The 17,948-nt window shown below is 46.9% G+C and overlaps 1 protein-coding gene across 2 annotated transcripts in view; it reads left to right on the top strand.

Moving 5' to 3' along the window:
- The window catches only part of UTP15 (UTP15 small subunit processome component), a 360,659-nt gene that overhangs the window by 186,649 nt on the left and 156,062 nt on the right, over positions 1-17,948 (top strand). For both annotated transcript variants that reach the window (XM_085632333.1, XM_085632332.1), the window contains exon 10: positions 15,782-15,937. In XM_085632333.1, coding sequence (XP_085488459.1) covers positions 15,782-15,937 — 156 coding nt within the window. The remainder of the gene's footprint in view (positions 1-15,781; positions 15,938-17,948) is intronic.

Raw genomic sequence — 17,948 nt, 5'->3', positions numbered from 1 at the left:
ATGTGATGCCTTTTTGGTTAAAGAATGTCCCTGCCACCTTCCAGAGGTTGGTGAACCATGTCCTGGCTGGGTTGGAATCCTTTAGTGCAGCTTAACTTGATGATATTGCTGTCTTTAGCTCCACCTGGCAGGATCACCTGATCCACCTTGGGAAGGCTTTAGAGGCTCTACAAAATGCAGGCCTCACTATCAAGGCAACCAAATGCCAGATAGGGCAGGGCACTGTGGTATACTTGGGCTACCTTGTAGGTGGAGGCCAGATACAACCCTAGATCCAGGCCATCCTGGACTGGGTAGCTCCAACAACCCAGACCCAAGTCAGGGCATTCCTTGGCTTGACTGGGTACTACAGGAGGTTTGTGAAGGCATATGGGTCCATTGTGACTCCCCTCACAGAACTCGCCTCCAAGAAGATGCCCAAGAAGGTTAACTGGACAGTTGGTTGCCAAAAGACTTTTGACACCCTGAAAGAAGCAATTTGCTCAGCACCAATTCTAAAAGCTCCAGATTATGCCAAGCAGTTCATAGTGCAGACTGATGCCTCTGAACTAGGGATAGGAGCGGTCCTATCCCAGACCAATGATGAAGGCCAAGACCAACCTGTTGCTTTTATAAGCAGGAGGCTACTCCCCAGAGAGCAGCGTTGGAGTGCCATTGGGAGGGAGGCCTTTGCTGTGGTTTGGTCTCTGAAGAAGTTGAGGCCATACTTGTTTGATACTCACTTCCTGGTTCAAACTGACCACAGACCTCTCAGATGGCTAATGCAGATGAAAGGAGAAAATCCAAAACTACTAAGGTGGTCCATCTCCCTACAGGGAGTGGACTTTGAAGTGGAACACAGACCAGGGACTGCCCATGCCAACGCAGATGGACTTTCCAGGTTCTTCCACTTAAACAATGAAGACTCCATAGGGCAAGGTTAGTCTCATCACCTTTTGTTTGGGGGGAGGGGTTGTGTGAGAAAGTGCCATCTTTCTTGCATGGTGTTTCCCACTTTTTTGCTGAATTGCTGACTGTACTTTGACGGAGTGTGCCCTGGGCTCCTGCCAATCAGGTGCCCAGGGCCTATGTTCCTTTCCTAATACCTAAAACCCAAATTGGCAAACCCTGGCCACACGCCAGCCCCTGGTAAAATGGTACCCTAGGTACCCAGGGCCTTGTGACCAGGGAAGGCCTCTAAGGGCTGCAGCACTTATTGTGCCACCCTTAGAGGCCCTGTACCCTGACACAAACACACTACCCTTGCAGGCTGAGTGGGTACAAGACTAAACAGTTGACATGGCACATGCCATGCCATGCCCACCACCTACATTGCCCTGGCATACATCAGCCCCCCCTCTAGCTGGGTGCCCTATGCTAGTGGTGTGGGCACAGGAGCATGAGCTCTGTGCCCCTACAGTACCTGGGTCCATTCCTACTACTACATTCCTACTACTCTTGAGGCTTGAGCCGGGAGCAGAGGGAAGCACTCGCACTATAGGTATTCGAGCGCTCTTCGCTCTGAAGCTGTTTTGAATCGCTGCTGATTTTATTATTTTAATCTTTGCTATTTTTGCACACAGGCTCGGTTGCTAACTGTTCCCGAGATATTTTAATATTTTGAGGCTAATGTAACTTTACCCTTGCACATTATTTTGACACAAACTGCCTGATAGCTGGTTCTCCCTCCTCACCTGGCGCTGGTCCGGACCCGAGCAGGTGGTTTCCTGTGGCGGCGGCAGCCATCTTTGAGGGGTGGACAGGTTGGCAGTCTAGTTGGGCGGACGCCTGCCTATTTGAGGAGCGCTGGCGCGACCGCTCAGCGGACGCGCGCAGCGGGCGCGCCGCTAGCGCGCCTAAGGCAAGCCCGTCTGCGCCCGTCCGCGCTCTGGTCTCGCTCAGCGCCCAAACCCCTGGCCAAGTGATACCAGTTACGCTTAGGAAACACCTTTACACCAGAGAAGCGTTAATGGAGCTAAATGCCGGTGGAAGACACGCAGCCTGTGGCCGTTTCTTGGCCGAGGCGAGAAATAGCTTTCCATTAGGATCCTGCCCTATCTGTAGAACGCCGCTCCCCAAACTGTTATCTGAACCCATCAGATCGCTGAAGTATGTTGGCCGTTTAGCCAGAGGTTCTGTTGAGAAGTTTAGCTGCATTCTCATCAATGCTAGATCACTGGTGAAACATAGCACTGAATGCGCCAATTTACTGAATGACCAAGGAATTAAGATTGCTTTTATCTCAGAAACCTGGATGGACGAGGCGCCCGGGCCTGATCTAGTTAAAGCTACCCCCCCCCCCCCCCCCCCCCCCACCCCCCTGTTTCCATTGTGAGGTGCTCAGCAGGCCGGAGGTGGTCTAGCTATCATCTATCATAGTTCGATTAAGGGATCATGCAATGCGGTCAATCAGCCCGCATGCGAGGCACTCGCGTTTAATCTGAGGCTAACAGACCATTTTGCATTCAAGGGCATTTTAATATACAGACCTCCCGGCGCTAGACCCTCTTTTTTCCCTTCGTTGGGAAACCTCCTGGAGGATGCCTTGCTGGGCAATTCTTATACTTGGCGATTTTAATTTCCACCTGGAACGTGCAGACGACCCGGAAACGGCCCGCCTATTGGATCTAATGGAAGCCGCAGAGCTTTCCCAGCAAGTAACAGGTTCCTCGCACCAAGCTGGGCATACCTTGGACGTGGTTTTTTCCAACCTTCCTGAGCTATCCTTCACGGGCCTTTTGCCTCTGGCTTGGTCAGATCATGCTGGGGTTTTGTTCAATCTTGCTGTTAAACCCCACAAGCCCAAAGGGAGGGACCCACGGGATCAGATGGAATTCAGAGCGTGGAATAGGGTGGAAGCTGAGACCCTGTCTAGGGTATTAACAGCTTCTATCACGCCCATTTCCGGTGGTATGGAGGAGGCTGCCTCCTCGTATACTAGATGGCTTACGCAGGCATGTAAAGACCTTGCACCGCCTAAATTGGTCGTACCTAAAAGAATTGTACCTTCAGCCTCTTGGTACTCGAAGGACTTAAAATAGCAAAAATGCATATGCAAAAAACTGGAGCGGAATTGGAGGAAGGGCTATCTTGACAAGGAGAAGGCGACCTACCAAGCTAGCATGGTCACGTATAAACAAATGTTGCATTTGGCCAAACAGAAGTTTTATGCAGCTCAAATTGAGGCGGCAAAAAATTCGGCCAAAGAGCTTTCTCACACGATTACCAATCTGTCCTCTGTCAGATCTGCCCCCGTCCAGTCTAGCACAGAGCTCTGTGAACAGATTGCTTTATTCTTTCAAACTAAAGTCAACAATATCTTCACTAGCCTTTGTGATTCGATAAGGACTGGACGGGAGACTGAGTCGGAAGGGGGAGACAGGGTCACGTCGGCTGGAACTCTGGAGTCTTTCAGGTCATTAACCCTGCAGGACACATCGGAATTACTAGCCAATGCTAAATCCGGTTCCCCCCTGGATCCCTGCCCTTTGAAAATCATTAAATTGGCCCCAGTCCCAATTGCCTGCTATCTCACCCCTATTTTTAATGAGATGTTTGAAGGAGGCCAATTCCCAAAGATATGGAAGGAGGCCTCCATCCTACCGTTACTAAAAAAAAACCTAGTCTGGACCCTCTGGATCCGAACAATTTCCGGCCCATTTCCCGCCTGCCTCTTCCAGACAAGCTGGTTGAAAACGCAATGAATAAGCAACTCAGTGCCTTTCTGAAGAATTCCCTTTTGCTTGACTCATCTCAGTGCGGCTTCAAGGAAGGGCATAGCACTGACTCTGCCCTGATCAAGGGCACGGAGGAAATTAGGTTGGCAGTGGATCAGGGAGGCAGAGCTGCTCTGATCCTTCTGGACCTATCGGCCGCGTTCGATACGGTCCATCATGGGCTTCTGATGGATCGTTTAAGGAAAGGTGGGATTCGGTGGAAAGCATGGGATCTGCTCAACTCTTTTCTCTCGGACCGTAGCCAAATAGTCGCTCTGGGCAATTTTTCCTCTCAACCCCTCTCCCTACCCTGTGGGGTTCCGCAGGGGTCTTCATTAAGTCCCACCCTTTTCAACGTTTGTTACTTCCCTTGCTCCTATTATTAGACGCCATTGGTTCAGCGTCACCTCGTACGCGGATGACACACAAATCGTAGTGCCGTTACTTCCAGGTTTGGAGAAGAGGTTGGATCTCAATTTCCAGTCATGCATGATGGAAGTGGGGCACTGGATAGCTAGTAATTGTCTCAGGCTGATCTTGAATAAAACCGAGGTCATGCTGTTTGGGAACAACCCCAATTTTTGGATGCCCTCATGGTGGCCGCCGGCTTTGGGTGCTCTCCCCATCCCGGTTGAGAAGGTAAAAAATCTCGGGATTGTGGTGGATGCCAAACTCTCCATGGCCGCCCAGGTTAAAGCGGTAGCTTCCAAAACAGGGTACATGCTGAGAATACTGAAAAAAATCTTGATTCTGCTCCCACTTGATTGCCGTAAAACGGTGGTTACGGCCCTGGTATTATCCAGACTAGATTATACTGCAACAGTCTGTACCTTAATCTACAGCAAAATATGTTGCATAGACTGCAGTTGCTGCAAAATGCTGCTGCTAGACTTCTGACAGGCACCCCCAAATTTGCTTCTATTTCGAAGGCTATTCAAAATCTGCACTGGCTTCCAGTTAAAAACAGGGTCCAGTTCAAAGCACTGTGCCTGGTTTTTAAAGCCTTACATGAGGAAGGCTCAGATTTTTAAAAAAAACAATTTCAATGGTATTCCCCTCCGCGTCGGCTTCGATCTTCTGATGCTAAACTGATCACTGTCCCCTGGATAAAAAAGGTCCGCTGGGGCGGGCGCAGTTTTTCCTTTGGCGCTGCCAAGTAATGGAATAAGCTGCCTCTCCACCTGCAACGTATTGATAACCTGCTGTGCTTTAGAAAGTCGCTGAAGACTTGGCTGTTTGTGAAATAATTTCCTCTGCCCGACCGGTCATGGGAGGATTGGGTCAGCGCCAGGACACCTTCTTGGTAATCACGCGCTCTATAAATCGCCTTAACATAACATAACATTCCTGGGCACTGTAAGTGCAGTGCTGCCATTTTAGAGTATATGGTGCTGGGAGCTCCTCAAACACGAACTCCACAGCACCATAATGGCAACACTGAAGACTAAAAAGTTTGGTATCAAGCTTCTCAGCACATTAAACCCGCACTGATGCCAGTGTGGGATTTAATGTACAAAGCACTACAGAGGGCATCTTAGAGATGCCCCCTGAGACCGAACCTACAATCCACGTCTTGTCTGAGAGGCTGCCTAGGCTGCCACACAGCAGACGTTGCTGGAGCCCTGGGTTGAGAGCCCCCGCTCTCCTGGGCTTGCAACAATGCACATCCTGGGCGAGGCGTTAGGTCTCCTCCCCCAGGATGGGCAGGGGGAAGCTTCAAAGGCATACTCAGCAACTGGCCCCCACGTGTTCTGACCCCCACTCTGGTGGGAAGACTTGCGGGAAACCCCAAGTAAATACAGGGGATGTACCAGCCTCTGCCAACCCCACCCCTCAGGTGGGGGAGGCGAGGTGAAGCACATCTCCGGGCTCTCGCCATCTTGAAGATGGGAAGTCCTGCTCAATCAAGACTACTCTACTGCCCCCCTCCCACAGGAGAGTGGCAGGATAGGGGATGTACGCACCCCAGGGCAGGGACCCATTAGTCCCTGCCCTTTACCTACCTGTAACGCCCCTAAATCTAGTATTTAGGGGCACCCTGAACCTTCCCTCCTCAGATTCCAGATTCCGAAAAAGCAAAGAAGAACAAGAAGAAAGAAGACCTGCCGTGCAGCTGCTAAGAAGAGGAAGACACCAACTGCTTTGGCCCCAGCCCTACCGGCTTGTCGACCCTCGAACCTGCTACTGCTAAATCCCGTCACCTCCTGTGGCCAGCAACCTCACAAACCCCGGAGGACCTGGCTACCTTGTGAATGAGCATCTGGGACTCCCATGAGCAGTGGCTCTGCTCAAAGCAAGTTTCTAACCCCTGGCACCAGCCTGGAACCGCGAACCCTGCACACTATGCACCCGCCTAGCCTGGCCTGTGCCGGATTGGACAAAGACCCCAAGGACGTCCCCCCGGCGACTGTGACCCCGAATCCGGCACCCAAGGACCCACCTCGACGCTCCTGACGACGCCTGCAGCCTCAGAACCAGAGACCCCCCCCAACCGCGATCAACAGAGGATAAGATTTCCCGACCTCAAAAGGCACACCTGGCGCCCTGCGGCCCCCTGTGCCCGACTCCTGGGTACCTACCTATCCTCCAACTACCCAACTTACCTCTCGAAGTGGTGGTGGCACCTGAAGAATCTTCGTCCCCGAGCTTGCAGCCTTTGTTCGTCCTTGAGCTCTCCCATTGAAATCCATTGAGCGCCCGAAGGCTCAAAAGCACCCTGCACCCAGCTGCCCGAGTGGCCCTGGCAGTGCACTTCTACTCCTACATACTTCCCCATTTGCCCTGAGCAAGTGACCAGGAGCTCAGCTCCCACAGCCGCGTGGCCTGTTAGTCAGCAGCCACCAACCAAGGCCCCCCTGCCTCCTATGGGATAACATTGGGCCTAACTGACTCTGCACCCGGCTGCCCCTGTGCCGCTGAGGGTGTAACAACTGTACTTACCTGACCCTGGGAGACCACCGAGTCTATGCCCAGAACCGTAACTCTGTCAGTCAAGTACTTACCCAAAAGCCGATAACTCACTTTTCTTCCATAGGGTAACATTGACTGGCTTCTTCTGAAATTTCTTCTAAGTTTGGAGTTTCTAAACTTTAAAATATTCACCTAAAATCAACCGAGTAACGAAAACGGAAATACTCGCATGCTATTAGGAGAGATCCCAGTGCTGGATCTTGGTGCTTAGCACTGACCCTGAAAAGTACTTAACACCGTACTTACCACTAACTCAATTTTCTCCCATAGGAAACCATTGACTGTTTTTCTATGAAATTTCTTCTAAAAGTGTAGATTTTGCAAACTTATAAATATTCCTTAAAAATCGCCGGTATAACTTAAACGCAGTTTCTCAACTGCTTACAGGTGGTACACTAGTGCTGGATCCATGATCCAACACTGACCTAGAAAAAGTACCCATAACCCCACTTCCCTCCTAAGTGAATTTCCTTCCATAGGATAACATTGGTAATTTGATCAGAAAAGGTTTCTAAGTGTCAACTTTTAAAATAGCAAAATAGGGGTGACTTACATATACTGAATGCAGCGTCTATGGGCATGGCATACAAGGTGTGTGCCATGTCTTGTTTTCTTATTTTCTTATTTGTTTGCACAATTTCACACAACCTGTAATGACAGTCTGCATGAGTTTGGTGGTGGGTCCCTTAGAGTGGCACAATACATGCTGCAGCCCTCAGAAACCCTCTTTATTACCAATGCCATAGGTTCCAGGGTTTCCAGTTACTAGGTACTTACAGAGGTGCTAAATGTCTTGCCAATTGGGGTACAATTGATCAGTTACCCTGTTTTAGGGAAAGAGCACTGGCACTGGGGACCTGGTTAGCGGGAATGCAGTGTACTTCAGTCAAATTTGTATCCAATAGCAAGGAAAAAAAGGGGGTGACCATGTCAAAAAGAGTCCTTTTCCAACACAGCCCCCCCACCCAAATGAAAGAGAACGAGACTTGCTTTTCCCAAGAGAGTCTTCATCTTTTAAGTGGAAAAATCTGGAAAGGCCATCTTCATTGGCATGGTCATACCCAGGTCTGTACTTCACTCTAAAACCCACTCCTTGTAGGGAGATGGACCACCTCAAAAGCCTGGGGTTTTCACCTTTCATTTGCATCAGCCATCTAAGAGGCCTGTGGTCAATATTCAGAAGGGAGTGAGTACCAAACAGGTATGGTCTCAGCTTCTTCAGGGACCAAACCACAGCAAACGCTTCCCTTTCAATGGCACTCCAACACTCTCCTCTGGTAAACCTCTGCTAATAAAAGCAACAGGCTGGTCATGGCCATCATCGTTGGTCGCGCTACTATCCCACGTTCAGAGGCATCATTCTGCACTATGGACAACTGAGAATAATCTAGAGCTTTTAGAATTAGCACATTGTTTCCTTCAAAATGTCAAAAGGCTTTTGGCAGCTCACTGTCTAGTTTATCTTTGGTTGCTTCTTGCAGGTCAACTCTGTGAGGGGTGCCACAGTGGTACCATACCCCTTCACAAACCTCCTGGAGTACTCACTCAAGCCAAGGAATGCCCTGACTTTAGTCTGGGTTGTTGGAGCTACCCAGTCCACAACTGTTTGAATCTTGCGCTTTAAGGGTTGAACTTGGCCTCCACCTACAAGGTCTTGCCAAATTGGGGTACAATTGAACAGCTACCTTATTTGAGGGACACAGCACTGCTACTGGGGGCCTGGTTAGCAGAAACCCAGTGCACTTCAGTAAAAATTGAATCAAATACCAGGCAAAAAGAGGCGGTGAACATGCCAAAAAGGGGCGCTTTCTTACATACCCATATCCAAAGTGAAGATTTTAAGGGAGATTTTGCCTGGTCTAATAACTGGAGCTAAACTGTGTCCCCGAAACACAAAAAGAGTTCAGATAAATGACTGTCTCAGTTTCATAAACTACCAAGGGGTGCTATTCCAATCGGAAGTACAAAGTGAGATCCTAACTCCAAACACAAGCTTAACTGCTTACTGCAAAAGTTAAGAAATATGTACCAAACACTAATTTAAATGTCTGCCTACTCTGAATGTTCAGAGGATAATGAACAATCTCAACTCAAGGAGCCTATAGAGAAATGTCTAAATTAGAAGTATGTACAAATTTAAAGATACATGGAAATGCAAAGTACTGGAACTAGAGCACGTCACATAAAGCTAGACTAATTTTGTCTAGGCTCATCTTTAAAATGAACATGTATATCTTTAAATACACAAACCTCAATGTCATATCTCCTGTATTTTTTTTGTCGCCAATATATATGTATGCCACATTTATGTAAATTGTAACACAAATATAATAATTAATAGTTGTATCTTGTCGTCAAAAATAATCACGTGTGACTTTATGTATTTTTTGCATTGTTAAGGATATATGCATTTCAGGGCTAGTTAAATGGTAAAAGTTACTATTGTTTCATAAGTTAGGCTAAAGGTAGTTAATTTATCTTTTAGGATTACTTATAGGGTTAGCTTTATGGTTTTTGATAGGGATTATTTACACTTACTTTATAACTGTCTATACAATTACAGAAAAATGTTGTTCATTCCTGTGAGAAATTGGAATGGACCTTTAAGTAATCTAGTACTCAAAAAGTAGTGTTCAATGAAGAACTCTTTCAAAGCAAATCTCACGATTTCCAAAATGGTAGCCAAATTTTGTGCTCTTCAGTGAATGCTCCAAATGTTCCTGTTATGAGTCCCAATGTACCTCAACAAAGGCCTAGCAAGATACATGACCTTTTAGCTACATCTGTCCTACCTTGCTCTACATAACGGTTCTGGCGCTGACCTATTACCTAGTTCTGAGCCGAATAAATGTTTCCCCTTGCGGGGTGTCCAACTCGAGACCAAGATGGGGTCCCTCATTCTCTCCCATCAGGTAACGGGATTTGCTCTTTCCTAGGGGGGAGTCTTGGCTATACAACTACATACATGATAGGTACATTTAGTTAGGGTTTGCATCTTAGGAGTATACATGATTACAGCCATGTATCCATATGCCTGCAAATATTCATTGTTTTAGCACCATGGTAGAATTCTACCTTGTATTTGCTCTGTTGGTGCGTATAATCGTATATATCTGATTCTGCCCACTGGTTGTTGCAGTACACGTATTATATACTAGAATGATTATTGAAAACGTCCCCCCTCTTTATTCTATATATCGCTCTAAGAACAATTGAGCACGAGTGACTGAGCAAAAGGTACTGTATCCTCGATCCCCAAGGGGTCAGGGGTTGTCATGTTTGGTAGTTGCCAGAAACTATTCGCTCTCTGGTAAGGTTGCGGGGCTTATAGTGGCACTGTGAGTTAGCTGCTCTACAGACTAACATGTCCTTTGGGGGCATCTGTAATCAGTCTGAACACCAACCCCATAGTTTATGTTGTCTAAACACACAGAGTAGATTTGTGGGAACTACACGACACTCCTTGCAGGAAAGTGCCTTTTTTTTTTTACATGGTCACCCCCGCTTCTTGACTGGTAAATGATGTGATTTTGACTGAAAGTGCACTGTGTTCCTGCTAACCAGGTCCGTAGGGCCAGAGCTCTTTCCCACAACTGTACAACACTGGCAAACCCTTTAGCACCCTGTGTAAGTTCCTAGTAAATGGTACCCCTGCTATCTAGGGCTTGAGTGTGAGAAAGTGGCTCTGTATATACTGTTCCCAAATAGGTACAGTGTGTACAGAGTCCACAGTCCCCAGAGGTTTGGCACAGGTTAAAGTTAGATATAACCTTACTCTCTAAAGTGGTAGCTTGGTCGAGCAGTAAGGCAGTATCAGAGGACAGTGTAAAGCATTTGTTGTACACACTGTCAGCAAATGGTCTCACACACTCAAGAACTGAACTCTAGGCCAATGGTTTATATAAAAAATATATGGTTATTTTATTTTAGAACCAACAATAGGTATCAAAATATACTTTCTCAGAATGAGATGCTTTAGTTAAATGCTTTTGCAATATGCAAGGGACTTTTGTAGGTAATAGTTACAGGTTGTTGCAATAGGCAACATAATTTCAAACACAATAATACATTGAGCTCAATGGGAATTTTAAGTTATGTGCACTTGATTACTTTTCTAACTCCAGGACTGGATCCTAGATTCAGTTCTGGGACAGTCCTTGGAAACAAGTGAGTAAATTCGGTTAAGTTACTGTTGTGATTTGTGTATAGCACTATATTACATGTGAGGACATACCTGCATGAGCAGTTACGTTCCCGTGCTGTCTAGTTCACTTACTTGATAATACAAGTGAACAGGAAAGCCGTTTTAAGTACATGTGCTGGGCACTGGTCATTACAAGTTCGCCAGCTACTAGATGGCTTTACTGAAACCTATGGTGTTTGGTATCAAACATCTTGTCTTAATAAAACCATACTGATGCCAGTAGGGGATTTATTAAGATATGCACCCAGGGGGCACCTCAGGTGCCCCCTGACAACCTACCAGCTTTTTAGTGTGCTGGCTGACTGGTATCTACCAGCCTGCCACAACAGACACGTTTCTGACCCCCTGCAGGTGAGAACCAGTGCTCACGGAGGTCAGAAATAATGCCTGCTCTAACAGGAGGTTGATATGCAACCCCAGGTTCCCCCGGACTTGAGAAATGCAACTCTCTGGTCTGAGGCCCATCTGGCACGAGGACATGCAGGAAATTAGCTATGCAAGTAGGCGCGTTGCACCACCAGGCTAGTCACATGCCTAAGGTGGGCTGCCTGATGTGTTCAACGAAGGAAGACTTCCACCATCTTGATTTTGGTTAAATTAGAAACTCTGGGACAGGGCTATGCCCAATCCCCACAGGAAGTGGTCATATAGGGGTAAGTACCTATTGGCTACTATCCTACACTCTCCTTAACACCCCTAAATTCAGTATTTAGGAGCCTTTCTGACACCAAGAACTCAGATTAACCTGACCCAGGACGAATGACAAAGAAGAGTTGAATGCAAGAATTGAATACTAGCTGTGGACTCGGTGGGAAACTCTGCCTGCCAGCACCAATCTCGACTTTTGCAAAGACCCCACTCGTCCTGCAGCTGGGCATCCTCCAAAAGCCTCTGAGTTCTGTCAGCACCTCACCAACCCCTCAGTATCTCCATTGAATTGGAGGAGCCACTTCCCTGCAACCTGCAGGTACCAACCACGACTTTCGGTTCACCATTATGCTGACTGTAGGAAGGGCCCCATTTTGACATGGTCATTCCCACTTTTTCCCAGGTAAGTGTTGCAGTTTTGATAGAAGTACACTGGTTACCTGCTATCCAGGTCCCCAGTGCCAGATTTCTTTCCCTAAAACTGTACAATGGTTCTCGCTGTTTCTATATCTTTAGCACCCCTGTAAGTCCCCATTAAATGGTACCCCCCTGGTACCAAGGGCATGGATGCTAAACAGGGTCCCTAAGGATTGCATGTATTGTGCCACCCTAAGGAACCGCTCACACCACTCATGCAAACTGCCATTGCAGGTTGCTTGACATGGTGCAGACAAAAGTGGAGACATGACATGGCCCACCTCCTGTGTGACAATCCTACAGACACTGCATTTAATATATGTAAGTAAACCCTACAGCTGGCCTTACAGCCCTTAGGCATTATATTACATGTGATGACATATCTGCATTAGCAGATATGTCACTGTGATGTACAAATGGATTCTTGGATATTGCCGGTGAACAGGGGAGCCATCTGGAGTATTTGTACTGGGCACTGGTGTTCACGAGTTCCCCAGCTACATGATGGCTTCACTGAAATCAAAGATGTATTAATATATGCACCCAAAGGGTACCTTAGAGGTAGCCCCTGAAGCCCTACTAACCTCTAGTGTACTGGCTGACTGGTACAGACCAGCCTGCCACCACAAACATATTTCTGACCCCCTGCCGGTGAGAGCCTACGGTCTCTGAGGGCAGAAACAATGCCTGTTCAGACCGGAGATGTTGTCACCTCCTCCAAGCAGAATGCCTATTAATCAGCTTATTAAGCCTGGAGGTTTCATAGGCCTCTGATGCCTTTGATATGCAACTCAGGCTTCCCCCAGACCAGGGAAATGCCCCTAGGTGAATACCCCTCCCTTCTACCCCTCACCCCCTCCCCGCCCCTTCCCAGGTGGACACAAAAACTAGAATTAAACCATCTTAGTTCTTGGTGGAATTAGGTACACTGAGTCAGGGTTATTAGGGGGTGTACTCACCCTAAAGGTGAAGAGACCATTGGCTACTACCCGTCACTCCCCTTAGCGCCCCAAAATTGAGTATTTAGGTGGCACCCCGATGCCAGGAACTGAGATTCGACAGACCTGGAAAAAGAGCAGCAAAAATATGAACTGAAGACTTGCTGTGGACTTTTTGGTGCTAAAACCTGCCTACTTGCACCAGTCTCGACAATCGTGTAGAAACTGACTTGGCCTGCAGCTAAACGTCAACGAAGAACCCCAGTAGACTGCCAGCCCTTCGCAAATTACCAGCAATCTCCATTGGAGTAGAGGAGCTACTCCCCTGGAGTGCGGGCACCAAAGAGCAGAGTTCGGTTTCCTGTGCTGCGACTTCCCGGTTGTAGCGTCGCAGCTGCCACCCAGGAAGACGTCACCGTGCTCCAGAGGGTCAGATCCGTCTCCCCACCAAGTGAAAAGACGCCAGGACCAACCGAAGCCGCACAGCACCAGTACTTGAGTACCTGGCCCCTTACAACAAACAAAGCATGTTTGAGTCCAATCCGGACTCCAACGACACCGAGACTGAGTAGCCATCGAGGGACATCCGCACCACAGATACCCACTTCCAGAGTGGCTCTGTTGTCCTGATTTTTGCACCCTCAACTGGCGAGACCGACCACCGTAAGGACCAGCGACTCACCAGCCCAGCTGACTTACCCCCTTTGCACCAGAGCGCCCCAGGTTCTCGAGAACCGACACTGCTGCCAGGCTTTCAGGACGCTTGTGAACTGAGCTCCCTGTTTGGAGCTCCCAGACTGGTCCTCAAGTCCCCTCTGCAGCCTATCTGTAGGTGCCCCCCTCTACTTGGGTGCAGCACATAAGGCTACCAATCCAACCAGCACCTCTGCACCACAACACCCCAGGGCAGATAAACTCTTAACTACTTCTCCCCCTACCACCTTAAGTCTTGAAGGGAGCCCTGGAAACCTACTCCAAGTACCTGTATACCATATATATGTTATTTTCTCCCATAGGAAATCATTACGCATAAAGACGCATTTAAGTGAACATTTTACTTTCGTCTGAAAGTCAATATTTTAAAAAGTACTTGCTTATGAAGTTCTATGGATCAAAATTTATATAAAAATACAAGTTATTTTCTAAATAGGTCTCGTATTTGTATCTTTGAGTGTGTCACTCATTTATTACCTCTGTGAGTACAAGTGCTTAGCACTACCCTCTGATAAGCCTAAACTGTTTGCCCACACTACCACAAAAGAGAGCATGCAGTGTTATCATACTTGCACCTGTAAACCAATAAGGGTTGCCTGTACTCTCTGCACATTGTACCTCGTTTTGGTGCATTATATAGAGAGCCAACTTCCGACATTGACAACCAGGTCCACTGATGCAGCAGCCACCCAGGAGGAGATCACCGTGCTCCAGGAGATCAGATCCCTCTCCCCACCAAGATTAGAGATGCCATGAGCCCTCCTGCACCAACCCCTGTGGTACCGGACCCCTTGCAGCATTAAAGGCTTGTTGTCCATACCCCAACACCGCCAAAACCAACCAGCCAACGAGGAACGTCCGCATCGCAGAGACCAGCATTGAAAGTGGCAAGGCTGTCCTGGTCTGTCCCCTTTTCCAGGTCAACACAGAACATGACAGCCTCTAATACCAGCAATCTGCCGACTAAAAGACCTCTGCACCTGAGCCCCATAGCCCAAGTCAGAGCATAATGAGTGTCCCTGAGACCCTCAAGAGCAGAACCCCCTTTTGGGTTCTGCCAGACTGGTCCCCCAGTCCCCACCTTGCAGCCTCTTTCTCACTGGTACTTTTCCCATTGACTACAACGTGTAGCGCTCAAGGCTACCACCTCTGAAAGCACCTCTGCACGGGGACACCTCAGGTCAGGTAAAACGGAACTCTTGGTGCTTTCTTGGACCTTGTCCCATACTCACCTTAAGTCCAGAAGATCAGTCCTGTAAGTCGTTTGCAAGTGACCCTATGCAGTGAATCTTTCTCCTATAGGATAATATTAATGCGTTTTGTTACTACTATAATATTTTATAACGTCTAAAGTGCTTACCCGATTACGAAGTTCTTGGTGTTAAAAATTTCGATAAAAATGTTATTTTTGTAAATTGGTCTTAAGTTTTCTCTTGAGTGTGTGTCTCATTTATTGACTGTGTGAACAAAAAATGTTTAACACTACCCTCTGATAAACACCACATACAAAACCAGCTTCCTACACTGTAATGCCAGAAAACCATCATATGATACATCAGTGCATGTCTAGATCTTTAGGGAATCGAAGGAAACTTAGATATAACAAAACCAAACTACTATATATTGTGTTGTCCTTCCCAAAAAAACTCAAAACAAACTCACAATGCCGATGTATCCTAATATGTGTCGGAGCATGTCGAGAGGATTCAGAAAGCAAGGATACACTATAGCAAAGCCATTTGATCTACTACCATACATTTTGTTATCGTATAACTCCAAACCAAGCTCACAATGCTGAATTTATCTTCATAGAACAACATTCCATTGGTTTGACCTCCTATCAGGCAATGTTCACTGACATTCAAGGCCACAGTCTGCTGAGGAAAAGTCTAAAAACACACCTACACAATTCTTTCTGCCACCCTTTTATGTCAACCATATGTTATCAGCATTTATTTGTCACCACTCTTTTCTTTATACCGCCTTTACTACAGCCTAGGAACGGGAGGTAGAACCATATAATCAAAACTGTCAGTGGGAACTTTTGCTTCGGTGTTTTGTATTCCTAAGTGAACTCCTTTTTATATGCTGTTTTATCATGTTATTTAGTTTGATTCCTGAAAATGGTTAGATGGCCACTGTTAAAGATTAAAGATAATGGATCTCCCTAACATCTTGCTTCATGTTTGTTATAGCCCGAGGATGAAATGATTGTTGTTGGTCTGACAAATAGTGTTTTGAACATCAAATATCGAAAGCATGAGGAGAAAAATGAAGGAGTTGCCAAAGGAAAGCGACGGCGGCCAGCATATCGAATCTTTGTAAAAGGGAAAGACTACATGCCAAAACAGGTAATTACCAGTGGAAGAACAGCGGAGACCTAAAGTAATAACTTAAAAAACATGAGACTGATCTTCATAGAACATGCATCATTAGTAAAACTTAAAATATTTCTGACTTTACAGAATTCTAAATTGTAACCAGATTGGTCTCAAATGCATATCATAAATACCTGGTTTGAAGACTGATGCATGTGTTCCCATAGTATGTCTCAACCAAATGAGATGATAAATGTGTAGTTGTTCAAGCAGGTGGATACTACAGATTTTTTCACATTCCAGTCAGCGTCAACCCCAACAAGATCCTCCTCTATGTGCGAGGGGACTGACTACCTGGAGGGCTCCTACCTGTAAGTACACAGAACCCCCCCCCCCCCCACACACACACTTTTGTTGCCTTCTTCTTGCCTCATGGTCCAATTACCCCTGTTGCCGTGTTCCAGTCAGGGTGCTGGGGAAACTTCCCTTCACTATCCGGCTGTGCCCTCTAAATTGACTCCAATTCTGGCGGTTGGCTCCTAGCACTGGGTCCATTTACCAACGATCCAGCTGTTCTGCTGCTCCTGAGGTTGTGCTTACAGTCTGCTAACCCCCTCCCCTCAGTGTGTATTGCCTCTGTGGGGCTGGACTTGGCCTGATCTCCTTCATGTTTGCCTCCTCTTTGGCAGTTAATCCTTGCAAACAGCCCTCTTTGCCTCCCCCCGTGGCCCTCCGTGTGGTTCTGGTACAATTTGGCTCTATCCATTCCACTGGTACGGCTTCGCCTTCAATGCATGCATTGCTCCCTCCACGTGTGAGACACCCACAACCCCTGCTATTGACATCACTGTAGCATGCCTTGCGGACAGTTCACCATGAGTCGTTGGAACCCCAAACAGCGCGAGCTCACCTTTGACAGCGCCAAGGCGACCGGGAGGTCTGACTCCCTTTCTGATGCAGAGAATGGACGCGTCACTTCTCATCTCACTGATCCGCAGGGGCGTTCTGCTGCCATCATGGCTGAGCTCCGGTCGCGTTTCTGCTACAACAGTGCCCACTTTGACACCCTGGCTGCACCGCATGGGGAAATGCTTGGAATTCCATGACACCCATCTTGAAACTGCAGAGGAACGGGTTTCTGCTCTGGAGGATGGCACGAGTTCTGAAGGCAGTGGCTATTAAAAACGAGGACCTAGTGGTGCACTTTCTTACTCAAGTATAGGGACCGAGACACTGGCCTTCGGCTGGCCTGTGAACTAGACCTATTGCAGTATCAGGGTGCCACAATCTCCCATCTACCCGGACTTCACACTTGCGGTGCAGGAGGTGTGGCAAAAGTTCAACGAGAAGACACTGCTCCACAAACAGGTACTTAAATATATGTTGCATGCAGCGAGATTCCAGGTAGCTGTTGGTGGCAAGGCAAGTTTTTTTTTTTACACTCGTGCAGATGTCGTGGCTTTCTGTTTTTTTTTATGCTTTATTTATTCTATAAATCACAGACCATTCCATAAAATTCACAGAACATTTTTTTTCGAAAAAGGAGAAACAAAAACATTAAAAGGAAAGGGTAGTATCATAACAATTCATGATTCAAATGCCATAAAAAGTCATCATATAGAATGAAGTTCATTAATATTTAGGGGTGGATATTTATACCTAAGTAAAAATATAAATGCAATACAATAAATAGATCATATAAATGTGCAGACTAGATTGTAGGTTCTTGTAGCTACAGTCCGTTAGCATCTATTTCTTCATTTCTACTTTGTTGCAATACCTGCTGCAAATGATTTTATTCTGCTCCCCATATTTGTGCAAATTTCCGGATAGCCCCTATCCTGAGAGAATAAAGTTTTTCTCTTTCTTTCGTGTTTCAAATTTTAATTACCCATTGTACATGTTTTGGTGGAACCTTATGATTTCCAATTTTGTAGAATCAAAGATCTAGCTATAAGTGAAGCATTAAAGAGAAATTGTTTTTGTCGCACCCTTAGAGTCGTGTTAGGGAACCCACATAAAATTACCATAGGATTGGGGTCTA

This window comes from Triturus cristatus, chromosome 2_1, assembly GCF_964204655.1.
Source record: "Triturus cristatus chromosome 2_1, aTriCri1.1, whole genome shotgun sequence".
NCBI classification, from domain to species: Eukaryota; Metazoa; Chordata; class Amphibia; order Caudata; family Salamandridae; genus Triturus; species Triturus cristatus.
This window is presented reverse-complemented; position numbering and strand designations above follow the sequence as displayed.